Raw genomic sequence first — 16120 nt, 5'->3', positions numbered from 1 at the left:
CCCCCTCCATGAAAAACACGACCACACCATAACACCACCGCCTCTGAATTTTACTGTTGGTACTACACATGCTGGCCGATGACGTTTACCGGGCATTCGCCATATCCACACCCTCCCATCGGATCGCCACATGTGTACCGTGATTCGTCACTCCATACAGCGTTTTCCCACTGTTGAATCGTCCAATGTTTCCGCTCCTTACACCAAGCGAGGCGTCGTTTGTCATTTAGCAGCGTGATGTGTGGCTTATGAGCAGCCACTCGACCATGGAATCCAAGCTTTCTCACTTTTCGTCTGTCATAGTACTTGCAGTGGATCCTGAAACAGTTTGGAATTCGTGTGTGATGGTCTGGATAGATGTCTGCCTATTACACTTAACGATTGTCTTTAATTGTCGGCGGTCTCTGTCAGTCAAAAGATAAGGTCGACCTGTACGTTATAGTGCTGTACGTGTCCCTTAAAGTTTCCACTTCACTCACACATCGGAAAAAGTGGACCTAGGGATGTGTAGTAGTGTGGAAATCTTGCGTACAGACGTATGACACAAGTGACACCCTATCACCTGACCACGTTCGAAGTCCGTGAATTCCGCAGAGCGCCTCATTCTGCTCTTTTACGATGTCTAATGACTACTGAGGTCGCTAATATGGAGTACCTGGCAGAGGGGGGCAGCACAATGCACGAAATATGGAAAACGTTTGTTTTTGGGGGTGTCCGGATACTTAAGATCACGTAGTGTAGATGTTGACTCTGAAATTATTGGTATATCGGAACATCATTTAAATAATTTCACAAATCATAGACTTCCTTTACCAGAATACAGATTAGCTGCCTTTTTTTCAATTAGTACTAGCGGAGTGTGGGAGTGGCCATGCACGTGAAAAACTGTATTTGATTTGAGTCCATAGACGTATCACGGAACTGCACTAAACAGACATTTGAATGTTGCGCGGGGGCAGTTGAATGTAGTGAAACTGAACTTCTAATTGTTCTTTACAGGTCCCATAACTCTGATTACAGAGCATTTCTGCTCAGGCTACAGAGGGTCTTTGATTCACTTTATAGGAGACACCAAAAATTTGTTTTATGTGGCGACTTCAAAATTAATTTTGTATGACATGGTGCAAGAAAAAGAATGTTGATAAATCTCCTAAATTCGTATGATCTGATACTGACTATTTCTTCCAACTACAGTGCAGAGTAACAGTATCACAGCCATTGACAATATTTTTATTCATTCTTCATTACTAGATGGGCATTCTGTTAGTAAAAGGGTGAATGGCCTTTGAGACAATATTGCACAAATTTTAACACTGAAAGTCTTTTGTACTCAAACATATGTCACATATAATTACAAAGTATATAGAGAAGTTAATCCAGCAGCAAAAGAGAGTTTTTTTAAACCTCATCAAGGAACAAGAGTAGCAGATGTTTATAATCCTCATAACATAGATGATAAATGAAAGATTTCCTTACCACATTTCTCATGCTCTTTGAGAGTTTCTTTCCATTACAACGTCCTAAACGGGGTACTAGCACTAAAAGGCAGTCCAGATGGCTGAGCAGTGGGATAAAGATGTCATGTACAACAAAGCAGAAATTACAACATTAGAAGTAGTCACAATCAAGTTACAGTAGCTCATTACAAACAGTACTCTAAGGCGCTTAAAATGTTATTAGGAACGCAAAAAGTATGTGGTACGCAAATAGAATAGCTAACTCACAGGTTAAAATTAAAACCATTCCGTTGTGAAGGAAGTGTCTGGTCAGGAGCGTAAGGCCGTCGATGTACAGTCAGTTTATAGTAAAAATATTTCTGTTGCTGTTAAACCAGATAATTATTCAGTATTTAACAATCATTTTCTGAGTATTGCTGGTGAATTAAATAAAACTTTAACAAGGGAATCATATAATCTCTTGGCAAATGACTTTCCGAGATTGAGTCTTAAATATTCCTCTGCGATCAGACAAGGGGGAGATTGAGTCAATAATTAAATCACTGAAAACTAAGGACTCTCATGGACATGACGGAGGGCCTAGCAAAATATTAAATCAGTGTGCTGCACATGTTAGCCCTGTATTTAGCCATGTTTGTAATTTTTCCTTTAGGAATGGTCAGTTTCCTGAACGATAAAAGCCCTCAGTAGTAAAGCCGATTTATAAAAAGTGAGAAAGGGATAATGCACACAATTTTAGACCTGTTTCTATGCCATCAGTGTTTGCTGAAATTATTGAAACGGCTGTGTATGTAAGGATAATTTTATATCACATAATTTGCAATCAGATGTAGAGCTCGGCTTTAGAAGTCGTTTAACAACTGAAAATGCTGTATTCTCTTTTCTCTGTGAGGTACTGAATGGGTTAAACAAAAGGTTTCGAACGCTAGGCATATTTTTTGATTTAACTAAGGCATTTCATTGTGTTGATCACAAAATATTGCTCCAGAAGTTGGACCATTACGGAATGTGGGGAGTAGCTCACAATCAGTTCACCTCTTACTTTAGCAACAGACAGCAAAAGGACATTAATCGCTTGTTGAAAATGGCTGTGATACGGGGTCTGAGTGGGGTACAGACAAATGGGGCAAGCCACGGGGATCAGTGTTGGGGTCACTCCTGTTCCATATTTATAAAAATGAGATGCCCTCTAGTATTACGGGTAACTCTAAAATGTTTCTGTTTCTTATGGCACTAGCTTGGTAGCAAAAGAAGTTGTGTGCAACACTGACACGGTTTCAAATCGTACAGTTCATGACCTAAGTCCACAGCTTGTAGGAAATAAACAAACGCTATATCACAGTAAGACTCAGTTTTTACAGTTTCTGACACACAATTCAACAAAACCTGACGTTTTAATTTCACAGATTGGGCATATGATTAATGAAACTGAACAGTTCTAATTTCTAAGTGTTCAGATAGATAGTAAACTGTCGTGGAAAGCCCATTTTCAGGATTTTGTTCAAAGATTTAATGTGCCGTATTTACTATTCGAACGGTATCTGAAGTGAGTGATCGTTCGACACGAAAATTAGTCTACGTTGCTAATTTCCATTCGCTTATGTCGTATGGTATTATATTTAGGGGTACCTATTCCCATTCTAAAAGTATACTTTTGGCTCAGAAACGGGCGATTCTGGCAATAAGTGGAGTAAGTTCACTAATCTCTTATGGACCCCTGTTCACGAGACTGGGAATTTTGACATTAGTCTCTCAATATACATATTCATTACCGTCATTTCTTGTTAACAGAATCAGCTTCTTCCCAAGATTAAGAAGCTTTCACTCAATTAATACTCGGCAGAAACCAAACCTGCATTCGGATTCGACTTCCCTAAGTCTTGTGCAGAAAGATGTGCAGTACACATCTGCATCCATTTTCAATAAGCTACCACTAGAATTCAAAAATCTTAGCAGTAATCCACGCGCTTTCAAATCTAAACTGAAAATTTTCCTCATGGGTCACAACTTCTATTCTGTCGAGGAGTTCCTTGAAAAATTAAGCTGTTTCTTGTTGAATTGTTGATTGCCTTTACTTAAACTTATGGCATGACTTTTTTCGGGTTCATAAGCATTTTGTTTTATCTGTTATTACTTTTATGTTGAAATTTCATGTACTGGCACGTTCAATGACCTTGGAGATTTGCTCCCCAATTTTGTTCTAAGGAACTTGACGTGTAAATAAATAAATAAAGAAGAAGAGATGTTCGGTAGTATGGCCGCCTGGTGGCTTCCCTTAAACTTCTGAGAGCCGTGCCATTCACAATTCAAAGTGTGATAAGCAGACTTCCACATCGTCGATGTGAGATCCGCATAAGGGATGAGCGTTGGGCGTAACTGGCCTTCTGCAATACAAACAGATATCGACGATTGGCTGTGCAGAAAAATATCAGACAATTTCTGTCATCTTGTAGTCCGCAGCTCAAGGTGTTGCGGTTGCAATCTCGCTTCCCGAGCACGGGGTCCTGCGTTAGATTCCCGGCGGGGTCAGGGATTTTCACCTGCCCCGAGATGACAGGGTGTTGTTGTGTCGTCTTCATCATTATCATTCACCCCATGACGGTTAGAGGAAGGCAACTGCAAACCACCTCCATTAGGACCTTGCCTAGTACGGCGGTGCGGGTCTCCCGCATCGTTCCCCTACGCTCTGTCAAGAAAAATGGGACTTCATTTTCATTTTCTACCATCTTGTAGACAACGGCATGACAGATGCTTCCATTAGCAGGGCGCTGATGGGCGTTGATTTCATGATTCCGCGGACAAGACGTATCACTTTATATTGGATGACGCCGAGCTTGCTCAAAGTTGATCGCTTTACAGTACCGTAGACAGTGCTACCACAATCGAAGTCGTAAAGGATCAAAACCATATACAGAGTCAATTCTATAATCGGTTCCGCTACCCACCGTACTCAGGCAAGCACACACGAGATATTCACAACGTTATCCACCTTGTCGATCAGGTATGTAACATGTTGCGTCCACGCGAAACTACCGTCGAAGTAGATACCCAGCAACTTACCATGTGCCTGAACAGGAAATGTGTACGGGCCAAGACCGATAAAGCGATAAATAAACTGTGGAAGAGTGGGAATGTCAGTTCTACAGTGATTAGTCACTATGCAGATAGTTAAGGGTATAGATATAGATAATTGTGATAATTAGTTCTTTAATATGTACCTCCTTTAGTGTGTTGTGTGTTTTTCCTCTGCGTGAAACGCTCTTCCCACAAACAGTCACATATTTTACAACCTGATGTTTCCTGCATTGTTGTAACTGTGCTGTGAAATGGACTATGTCTGTTAGTACAGACGATCCGCCTCGAGTCCACTCGTCCACTTTTCAATACCTGACCAGCAGCACGGGGAAGTAAACATTAATGGCATACTTGTGCCACTCGTGCTTAGACGTACAAACCAACCCAAAAACATAGTACTAGCAACAGATATAGTTATTATTCTGCAAATTAAGTAAATTCTAATCTAAAATTGTTCAGTGTAGTGTCATAAACAGAAATATCTGTGCTCATACAGTCTGTTCCACAGTAAAGTGTAGGCCGTTATATATATATAAAATACAAGAAACTATCATAAATGTATATGTACATGAAAATACATGTTATTTCCAATTGCGCAATTACCTACAAGCAAATCCTATCGTCGTCATTATCGATTATAGCCCTGTCTCCAGTAAATCATCCACGTTTCCAACTTCTAAGTACCGTTCGACCCACTTGGCAACGAATGTATTTGACTTTCTAACAATTTTAGCAGCAGCACCATATGAAAGTTTCGGTCCCTTTGGATGATTTACAAGGAACACGGCCTCGTGACGATTAAGAAATTTTGCACTCATTTTAAACTGCAACCGACAAAACATTCAACTCTTACACTGTTTATCTACGTACTGTGTAAAAGCGCACTGATTACAGATTCGAGACCACTACCAGAGGTTACACTTAAAATTATGGCGTACACTTTCTTGTAGAACTGACCCCTAACAGTCCTTATATTAGTCTCGTTTCAATTAAACGTTTCGGAAAAAGGATCTACGTGCCTGCGTGATGAATAGTTAAGGTGTGAATTTGTTTCTCGGAGAGATGATTCAAAACTCTTATGGCAAAGCATGAAAACTTTATAATAGAGATTAACAGAGAATTACCGCCATTGACTGGATGTTTGCAGTCGAAGAATATTTAAAAATCGTATCGCATGTTTATATTTATACTTCATGATTTGAACTGGTGAATCTACAGTTTTTTTTGGACGTACCTAAAGTGAACACAGACTTGAAACTGAATATATCCGACATTCTCCGTAACGGCGATCTCTCGTTTGACCATAGAAAATGACTGTTCGCTGCTTGCACTGAAGACCCTGACGTAGAGCGGATTTCCGGTCCCAAAAAATCCTTGACAATGTAATTATCAGTTTTTGTGTGAATTAATCTGTGAGTCAAGTAGTTAATGAACAGCACAACACAAAATGCATCAATGCAGAAACTAACGTGTGTAAAATATTTTGTTAAATTTGGCAGACCTTACACTTCAGTCTTCACAAGGACGACCAACTATAAATTTCTTCAAGACTGATACTCGAACATCAGAGTTTGCCTTTTATATTCAAAAGTCTTCACTCTTGACTTTTGGCATTTATTCTACAGCTACTGGGTAAGATTATCCGAACACCATTGATGGTATATCGCACTTCATATCATACTCTGCGTTCGTTATGGTAAATTAGTACTTATTTCACCTAGCAGTGTTGTTAGACTTCGAATGTCAACCCTTTAACAATTTTCTAGCTACAACAAGCTTACGTGATTGCTGTCTTACGGTATGAGTATGTTGCTGAACCTCTCTCGTTTATCTCTAACATTAGTCAAATCTTGTGACCGGTATTTCTCAGTTATAACTGGTATATGCCCATCGTGGTTCAAGTTGCCTCAAAAGGATACAATGACTGCCGTCACACCGGACGTGACAATTTAAAGGAATATCGAAGCCGTTCCTCCCTTGATATGCTTCGGCCTCCATTCACTCTTTTCGTCATAGTAACACGTTTCTAGTACCAAACTGTTCTAACCTCAGCGTCTATACGTTAACATCTCGATTATGTTGCATGTTAAAAATATTTTTCCGTTCGTTCCACACTGTCTCTGTAATTTAAGTTGTTATCTTCGTCGAATGTTACAACATTCTATTTACCACATAAAGCGACTGAATCTCCTGCAACTCTTTGTGACTGGAGGAGCGGTTTTCTGCAGACGCCTCCTTACGCTTGGCCGCAAGGCGTAAAAACACCCATGAGTCCTCGCCGACAAGGCATGTTTAATGTGAGCAGTGCACCGAGCGAACGAATGTTGAAGAGTGTGGAAACAACTGTGTCTTGGTTTAAAGGCCACCATCACGTTCAACAACTGTAACGACGTATTCTGGTGGAAGGCAGCAACACGTCTGTAGTGCCCTGCTCGTCAATTTCTACTTAGTGGATTAGTTTTCGTGAATCTTGACATAGCATAAAGACGCTGTTGAGTGTCAGAAACTGGCTGCGAACTAGTACTTAAAAATAGATGTTTCCATCGTAAAACGATCAGCTACGCTTCTTTTTCATAAATTAAGACTTACTTAGTAATGTATATGCTGTTTCTTTTGCGCCTGAGTTGCACATTCTTCTTCAACAAGACTTATTTCGACCACACTTCATTAACTTCAACTCTATATAGTAGAAAGTACACATCAGAATGCAGTATTCGTACCCAACCACGTACATCTGGAGTCGACCACACTTTTTTTCAATATGACTGATTTTGACTACATGTGATTGCCTTCCTCTCTGTAATTGAGTTACCAATCCGTTGCCACATGTAGGAAGTAGGCATCAGAATGTAGTATTCTTGCCCAACGACGTAGATCTGAAGGCGATCACATGCAGCTGTAACTACCCATATTGTAAAATAAATTTCAGTAGAGACGAAAAAGAAACGCTGCATAAATTTTTAACTTTCAGCACAGTGGCTGCATTCCCACGGGAAAAATATTGCGGTTTCAGTAAAAATTAAGACGTACGCGGGACCATGTAGCCTCTCTAGTATATTATAGTGTATTTGAGTGGTAATTGTTGTAATAATCGTGTTGATACTCAGTTGCCACGTAATCAAATCCATTAATATTGACTGACATACGTTGAAATGTAGCGTCCCTGTAGAGTGCACTTTCGTGGTCTTGTTGTCGTGAACTTAGGATATGAATTAACGGCGTCACTGAGATACCTACATTTCCACGGGAATTCACAGTTGCTGCTATTTAAAACAGAAGCTCATTACTTTCTTATTTCTCTTAATCGCATGCCGAAATGCGAGTATTCGTTCCTAAACTGCCTGTTAATCTGGTCACGATATTGACAGTTACCCTCAATTATTACAGTAACAAAATTCATTGTTACTTTACTCAAGGCGTAAATGACACACTACATTGGAACGCTCTCGCGTTAAATATCTGTCGAAAACATGCGAGATTATCTTAGAGCTGCCTTCGTAGCAGAGGAACTTGTGGAGGCTGGATGCCGTATCCACAATTGTTGCCCAACCGCGAATGGAGGGTTTAATTCCTACATCCTGGTCATAGATCTGAGAGATGATTATTGCAAAATGTTTTCCATGGGTAACATCTGTTGCAATCTTCCGAAACAGAGTTGGCAAGATCGTCGTAGCATGGAATGGAATGTGAAGCTACAGAATTTCAATCAAACGGTAAAATACAGTCATTGACACTGCGTATGTGTGTGTTCGCCACCTAGTAACGTGGATGATACATTTAATGTTAATGTACAAACTATGTGCAATCTTGCGTACTGTGAACTTATATCTGCATACATCTGCTATATCGTATGCACTGAACCAGGAAGATTGCAGTTATGCTCGCGAATATGCGATCCGAAGACTACAGTGCTTCGACGGTGAAAGTGAGTGGACTCACGTTTAAAAGCAGTATATGGACAGTGCAGTCCTGAGTAAGAACATATTTCAGAACAGATTTGAATTACCAGAACAGAGCTACGTTAAGTGGTCCAATAGCTCGCATTCTTTTCCTCCGTGCTGTACTACATGCTATGTTGAAATATGGCACCATATTTATACTGACGATGCCACGGAGGATGGAGTAGCTAGGACAGGAGCTCGAGGTGGGTGTTACAGGCCACGGTCATAAAACGTAAACACTCCGACCAGCATTAATCCAGTCGGGCTGCTTACACAGCCCCATTACAAGTTTATCAAGGTCACTAGATCACAAATTTCATGTTCGTTGTAGCACTAATATCATTCCAAGCAAAAATAGCATACAGAATAAATTTCTTTTATTTACGTCTATGATCATGAAGTTTCTAGGCTCTTAGACTATCGGTTTCCGTCAGCGGTGACCATCCTCTGATCTGTTTTAAAACCTGTCCTAATATAATGAAGCCATAGTCAAAAGATACACACAAAATTTTCATAGTATCGTCGCACATATTTGAAAAATGGCAGATATTATGCCATAGTATCAGTGACACTGTGTCCTAGTACATATCAAATTTAAAATATGTACCACGATGTTATGTTAATTTTTTCTGTATCCCTTCACTATGGCTTCATTAGATAGGATATGTTTTAAAAGATATTCGAAGATACATCATCGCTGATCCGAACCGCTAGTCTAAGGGCCTAACAATTTTATGATCGTAGACGGAAGTAAACGAAATTCCTTCTACACTCTCTGTTCTATTCGCGACCATATTGCACCTCGTAAAAAAAAAAAAAAAAAGAAGCGTGTAATGCAAAACTGTTCTGTTACAAGTCATAAAACATATACCCGTTTCATGAAAAAGTCTACGCTTTGTATTCTCTCTAAGTCCCACACTGAAAGTTGAACATCCAATTCTTACTAGGCATTGAATGATACGTATAGTTTGTTGTAAATTGGCTATTTCACCTGCTTTTGTTTACTCCTGACACTCCTTGCAATTATATTTGTTTACTGTCATGTTTTGTAATATTTAAGGAACTGTGTGTAACACGTAATCGTCTTAAACTTGTGTATTTAGTATCTTAAGTAAATGATCTCAGGCATTCTAGATTTCTCAGCACCACGCAGACACGACGAAAGTGCATACTGCACGGCAAAACAGTTGCCCAAATTCCGAGATGATTCTTTTCACTCGATTATTAAATAATTACTAGATGCATGGAAGACATTTTGGATAACTCAGAACATGAATACTTTTTGTTTTAATCTTCGGCTATTGATGGTGTAACAACGACCGTTTAAATCATTATCAATGGAGATATGTAACAAATTATGACGGAGACCCATACCTGCTGATCGTGTGATATCCTCCAGGTGTTGGTCAAACAGTGGTTCTGGTAAGACGTAAGAGCGGGAGACATGTCCCTCAGCGGAACACACTCACTGTCTTCTTGAGGTTCTGCAATGAAATGCACATCGTGATTTAGAGACGAAGGACGTACGCTTCCTTTCAAAGGAGTGAATGCGATAGATTATAAGAATATTTATCGCAGATCCTTCAAGTAAAAAGCAAGAAACTTAAATCCATACTCTTAGCGAAACCCAGATTACACAGCAATCGACCACTAACTTCATCATTGTCAGATATGTTCCCAACGAAACATTGGCAAATAAATGAATTAATGCGACTTGAATTATCAAGTAACACATAGTTTTCATTTGAGTGACGCTGGAAGTAATTTTCTGCACAGTCGTTGGAATTGAAAATACGGAGAATTTGTGAACTATCTCGTAAATAACGATGACCTGTGAGAGCTCCTCATTTCCAAAACGGACGTAAAATGCCTGTTGGGATATAGTGAGTATACTGATTGCTTGTCCGTATTAATCTGAATTACTACGTTTGTCTTATTTGAAATCCAAGAAAGTTTTTAAACATCTGCCTATACGCGCCGTATGTGCATTAGTGTTAGAATCTGTAGCACAACATGAAAGATAATCTTGTAAGGTTTCTGTTAGTATATTTTCTCTTCATCATTGTTTTATCCCCCTTGCCCCATATGGGCTTGGAATGGGCTGCCAGCAGGGAGGGCGGTATTCCAGGAAGGTGACCAGCATAAGTTCGTCATACAGCCAGCGACACACCCAGTGTGACACACTTTGGGACGGTGCTGAGTTCCCCTCTCTCACGCTCTGATACGTTTGCCATGAGTGACAAGAAGAAAACATTGTGCTACTTACAGAGAGCGGTGAACTGGTACATACGGAACTCATTACGCTGGGACTGGTGGCTGTCGCAGTAAATACTATCTTTGGAGCACGCGGAATGTGAGACGTCGGTCGGAGTGCCACGACGACTTCCTTGCAGGAAGTTGAAATGGCAATTCGAAAATGCGCATCGTACGCATATCTGAACCCGCGTAGTCGACGGTTACCGCCGTAGGATGCATTCGCACGCCGCGTCGTTAATGATGTGAACGTAGTCCGTGCTGCTCACGATCGACAAATGTATTCCGATAACGTCGGTCGCTGGGATCTTCACATCCTCTCGCAGAAAATTCTCTACCTCGAGCGCTTTGGGTCGTTGCAGAAAGTAAATCGGAGTGTAGATTTCCGGTAACGGTTCGCCATGTATCGTACACGGTAAGCCGGCACTTAAGTAACGTCCGTCAGAATGTAAACAAGGCGAGCTCGCGCTCCACACACGGAAAACACGGACGCGTCCGTCTGTTGCCCTGCCAAAGGCAGACTGCTCATTAAGATATACCGACCATAAATGATTTTCGATCATACTTTGCATCTTACCGAGAACGCGTTTTCGATGAAACCTCGGTGGTTCGTTACTTTGAACCGGCATACTTCAATAACATGCTAGTTGTAATAATTTCCCATCAATTTATAGCAATAAATCGTAAATTCACTACGGGATTTTCCGAGATCCTTAATTATCTGGTGTTTAGGAACGGCATGTATTCATGCAGGTTTCAACTGAAAGCCAAAATGGCGTCTCTCGACACTGTACTGCAGAGAGATGGCGCCAACTGACTTGCGTGGCTTTCTTCCATCTCATTGGTCTATGTTCAAATGCGCGTTCAGAATAGCTGAAATGCTAGATTTTGCCGTCGACGTTCGGCAAGACTCCCCAAGGTGCTTATTCCAAGCTATGACATCAGAAGCTCAGCACGCTTAACGTACGGATACAAACGGCCAGTGTGCCGATGGATTTACCCGATGCACGTGGCTGTGTTCTGAGGCCTCAGATGAAAGACTCCCGCACTCCGCGACTAATCGTACAACGTCTCACTACCTAATTTCCCATCTTCATATAAAAACTTCGATCCCCACTTCCATTCCACAGATAAGATCAGAGTTTCTGATAGCATAGTCCCGATTGGCTGAGTTCACGATTTCTGCCTGCCGGTCTTATACAGAGAGTGTTTCTCCCTTCGCTTTATTCTCTCCTCTTGGTTTTCATCGACAACGAACAATGCAGAGAAGAAGACACAGTTTCAGACATATCCTGTCCTAAACATTGTCCGACAGGTCACCACTGACCTCCTAAGCCCCGTCCCGTCCTACTTACAGGTCGGCGGATGCTGTGCAATAATTATGTATGACGGCCAACCTGGGACCTGTTCTGGGTGCGGCAAGGAAGGCCACTTTAGATCCGAATACCTACAATGTCGTATTACGCAACTTCTAGCTGTCGAAGGACCTCCCTCGCCGCAACCTACGGTGCTATCGTTGACCTATGCCGCTGCTCTTCTCCCACCGCTTCGCAACGCCGCCCGGACGCCACAAACGATCCCGAACATACCCCGACGGAGAGCGCCTCGGCCGGCCCGCCGCCTCGGCCGGCCATAGACCCCGCTCCGATGGTGCCGGCGCGACCGGCCGCTGACCCAACCATCGGCAACACTATGAAGATCGACTTGCTCATCGTCCGTACGGCGGCATTCCTGCGAGAGCGATGCGACTCCCTTCCGTTGCCGGACACGGAAGTTCGCATAAGGAAACAATGTTCTGCTAAACGTTGTAGGAGAAGGCGCCGCACCGTTTCCAATAAAGAGGATACGTTGCAGGTCGAGGACGGCGCCGCCGTCGTCCAGCACGACGTCCCTGCATCAGCTACTGCCGCGAAGCCGTTATGAGCGCGGAGACATCCAACGGTGTTCCTGCACCCGTCTCCACAACGCCTAATGCTGACGCTGAACTCGACGTAGCACAGTCGAAAGTACACCAGGAACCACTACACCATCTTCTGAAGACCTAATGGACGATACACCGGTGCCCACCTCCACGGCGTAGGAGTCGAGAGAAGTACCCTGCGCCGTCGGGGCCGATCCACTAATCACACTCTCCCCAGAATCCCCTGGATATAGGAGGTATGCATAAAACTTCAGTATCGATTTTCTCGAAAACTAGCGGCCGTCGCATGAATACACCTGAGTGTATCAGGTTCTGTCCCGCACTACTTTACAAGTATTTAGCTAAAATAAACAACCATATGACTGTCGTAATGGACGGTATTGCATAGCTTAGTGGATGATTTGAAAATGAGCTTTCGACACGAAACTAGCCGTCAATGTGGAAAATTAATATGGCAACTAGTCATGTGATTAAGATCACACATTTCGTGGCAAGGAAGCCCGAGAACATTTTTTGCTTAAGGAAATTTAGTGCAGTTTCTTTGTGAACGTTCCTCATATAAAATGAAAATCCAAAGAAACTGGTACACCTGCATAATATCGTATAGGGTCCAAGCAACAATGCAGAAGTGCCGCAACACGACATAGCATGGACTCGACTACTGTCTGAAGTAGTGCTGGAGGGAACTGGTGCCATGAATCCTGCGCGGCTGTCCATAAATCCGTAAGAGTACAAAGTGATGGAGACCTCTTCCGTACAGCTCGGTGCAAGGCAGCCCAGATATGTTCAATATTGTTCATGGCTGAGGAGTTCGGTGGCCATCGGAAGTGTTTAAACTCACAAGAGTGTTCCTGGAGCCACTCTGTAGAAATTCTGAGCGTATGGGGTGACGCATTGTCCTGCTGCAATTGTCCAAGTCCGTCAGCATGCAAAATGGACACGAAAGGACGCAGGTGATAAGACAGGATGATTACGTATGTGTAACCTGCCAGACGCGTATCTAGACGTATCAGGGGTCCCACTTCACTCCAACTGCACACTCCCCGCGCCATTAAAGAGCCTCCACTAGCTAGCACAGTCCCCTGCTGACATGCAAGGTCCATGGATTCATGAGGTTGTCTCCCTACCCGTACACATCCATCCACTTGTTACAGTTTGAAGTGACTCTCTTCTGACCAGGCAACATATTTCGAGTCGTCAACAGTCGAATGTCGCTGTTTACTGGCCCAGATGAGGCGTACTGCTTTGTAGCTCTGTGTCGAGCTGTCATAAAGGGTACACGATTGTGCCTTCGTCTCCGAAAGTGCATATCGATACTGTTTCGTTGAATGGTTCGCTTTCTGACACTTGTTGATAGCCAAGCGCTGAAATTTGCAGCAATTTGCGGAAGGGTTGCACTTCTGTCGCGTTGAACGATTCTCTTCAGTTATCGTTGGTCCTGTTCTTGCAGGATTTTTTACGGCTGGAGCCATGTCGGAGATTTGATATTTTACCGGATTTCTGATATTCACCGTACGCTCGTGAAATGGTAGTACGGAAAAATCCCTACCTCTGAAGTGCTGTGTCCTATCGCTCGTGCGCCGACTATAGCCCACGTTCAGACTCAGTTAAATCTTGATAACCTGCCACTGTAGCAGCAGAAACCGATCTGATAACTCCCCCAGACACTTTTTTCACATGGGTGTTGACGACGTCTGCGACGTATTCTGTCTATCTACATATCTCTGTAATTGAATACGCATGCGTGTACCAGTTTCTTTGGAGCTTCAGCGTGTAACACAGTAAATAAGAACTTGCCAGCAAAGCGGAGAAGAGTGTACACACACATAAAGTGGCTTTCGGCGTATAGGTTTAGTGTGGAGTGTGCTGGAGACTGACCGAACTTGTCCGGGATGAGGTCAGGGTCGACGTCGTCGGCCTGGCCCGGCGCCTTGCCGGAGCCCGCGGCCGCGTCGCCGCCCCCGGCGCGCGCGTGCGCCCCCAGCGCCCCCGCCGCCGCCGACGCCGCCCCCGCCAGCGCCGGCTTGTCGCTGGAGACGCGCCTGGCCAGCCCGCGCCGCACCACCAACAGCAGCACCGCCGCCAGCAGCACCAGCACCGCCCCCGACAGCCCCAGCAGCGGCGCCAGCGACAGCGCGTCTGCGGCCGCTGCCACCACACGGCGCGAACGCTCACTCAACCTCGCTGCTTGGCAGGACGCATTTAAGCTCTTTATGTAGAACAGACACTTGTCTTCATAACCTGCCGTCAGAACTGTGAAATGTGGACTGACAGATCTTGATTCACTGATTTGTCTGTAAGGGAGACATGTGATGATTTAAAACAAACGTGATGCACTTTGTTCCACAGTTTGTGTTGAGAAATGTTAAGTGGTCGCTGTGTTGGACATTCCTCATGTATGAGCCCAGAATGGACAAAATCTTTTAGAAATATTAACCTTCCAAACTTTCGGCTTAAATATTACCATCAGCACCTATGAGTACATAAACTATTTGAAAATAACATTCGTTCCTCTAGGGTTTCATCATCTCTCCGTATCCTCGAACGTAATGTATTCCGCCTCTTTCCGTAGCCGCTTATTTTCTCCTCCTCGTAACCTACATATAACTTATACAATTCTCACACTTCCTCTTACAGTTATAACACATGCTCCTCTCCAAGACGATGAAACCAAAAATCCTTAAGTCTGAGAAAAGTCGCATGTTGCCCCAAACCTTAAATCCACATTCCATTTCGCCGGCCGCGGTGGTCTAGCGGTTCTAGGCGCTCAGTCCGGAGCCGCGCGACTGCTACGGTCGCAGGTTCGAATCCTGCCTCGGGCATGGATGTGTGTGATGTCCTTAGGTTAGTTAGGTTTAAGTAGTTCTAAGTTCTAAGGGACTGATGACCATAGATGTTAAGCCCCATAGTGCTCAGAGACATTTGAACCACATTCCATTTCTTTATCTCTAAACGCTCAACGTTATTTTCCAAAGTAATTTCAGTCGATGCCACGCGTATTATTTCTACATTTACGTCTACATCCATATTCCGCAAGCCACCTGGCGGTGTGTGGCGGAGGGTACCTTCAGTACCTCCATCGGTTCTCCCTTCTATTCCAGTCTCGTATTGTTCGTGGAATGAAGGATTGTCGGTATGCTTCTGTGTGGGCTCTAATATCTCTGATTTTATCCTCACGGTCACTTCGAGAGATATACGTAGGAGGGAGGGATATACTGTTTGACTCTGCGATGAAAGTATGTTCTCGAAACTTCAACAAAAGCCCGTACCGAGCTACTGAGCGTCTCTCCTGCAGAGTCTTCCACTGGAGTTTATCTGTCATCTCCGTAACGCTTTCGCGATTACTAAATGATCCTGTAACGAAGCGCACTGCTCTCCGTTGGATCTTCTCTGTCTCTTCTATCAACCCTGTCTGGTACGGATCCCACACTGCTGAGCAGTATTCAAGCAGTGGGCGAACAAGCGTACTGTAA

The 16120-nt window shown here is 43.2% G+C and overlaps 1 protein-coding gene and 1 long non-coding RNA gene across 2 annotated transcripts in view; both read right to left on the bottom strand.

The window, feature by feature from the left end:
- LOC126478633 (uncharacterized) overlaps nucleotides 1–14609 on the bottom strand; it is a 31569-nt gene extending 16960 nt beyond the window's left edge. The window contains exons 1-2 of the long non-coding RNA XR_007587443.1: nucleotides 14526–14609; nucleotides 9848–9957 (exon numbers count right to left, since the gene is read on the bottom strand). This is a non-coding gene — a long non-coding RNA (uncharacterized LOC126478633). The remainder of the gene's footprint in view (nucleotides 1–9847; nucleotides 9958–14525) is intronic.
- A 13-nt stretch (nucleotides 14610–14622) lies between these two features.
- Nucleotides 14623–16120, bottom strand: part of LOC126419775 (nephrin-like) — a gene marked incomplete at its 3' end in the record, with an annotated part of 483228 nt that continues 481730 nt past the window's right edge. Inside the window, exon 12 of the mRNA XM_050086987.1 lies at nucleotides 14623–14795. Within this exon, the coding sequence (XP_049942944.1) occupies nucleotides 14623–14795 (173 nt within the window). The remainder of the gene's footprint in view (nucleotides 14796–16120) is intronic.

This window comes from Schistocerca serialis, chromosome 1 (assembly GCF_023864345.2).
Source record: "Schistocerca serialis cubense isolate TAMUIC-IGC-003099 chromosome 1, iqSchSeri2.2, whole genome shotgun sequence".
NCBI classification, from domain to species: domain Eukaryota; kingdom Metazoa; phylum Arthropoda; class Insecta; order Orthoptera; family Acrididae; genus Schistocerca; species Schistocerca serialis.
The sequence above is the reverse complement of the archived record's forward strand: the minus strand, read 5'-3'. Positions and strand labels throughout refer to the sequence as shown.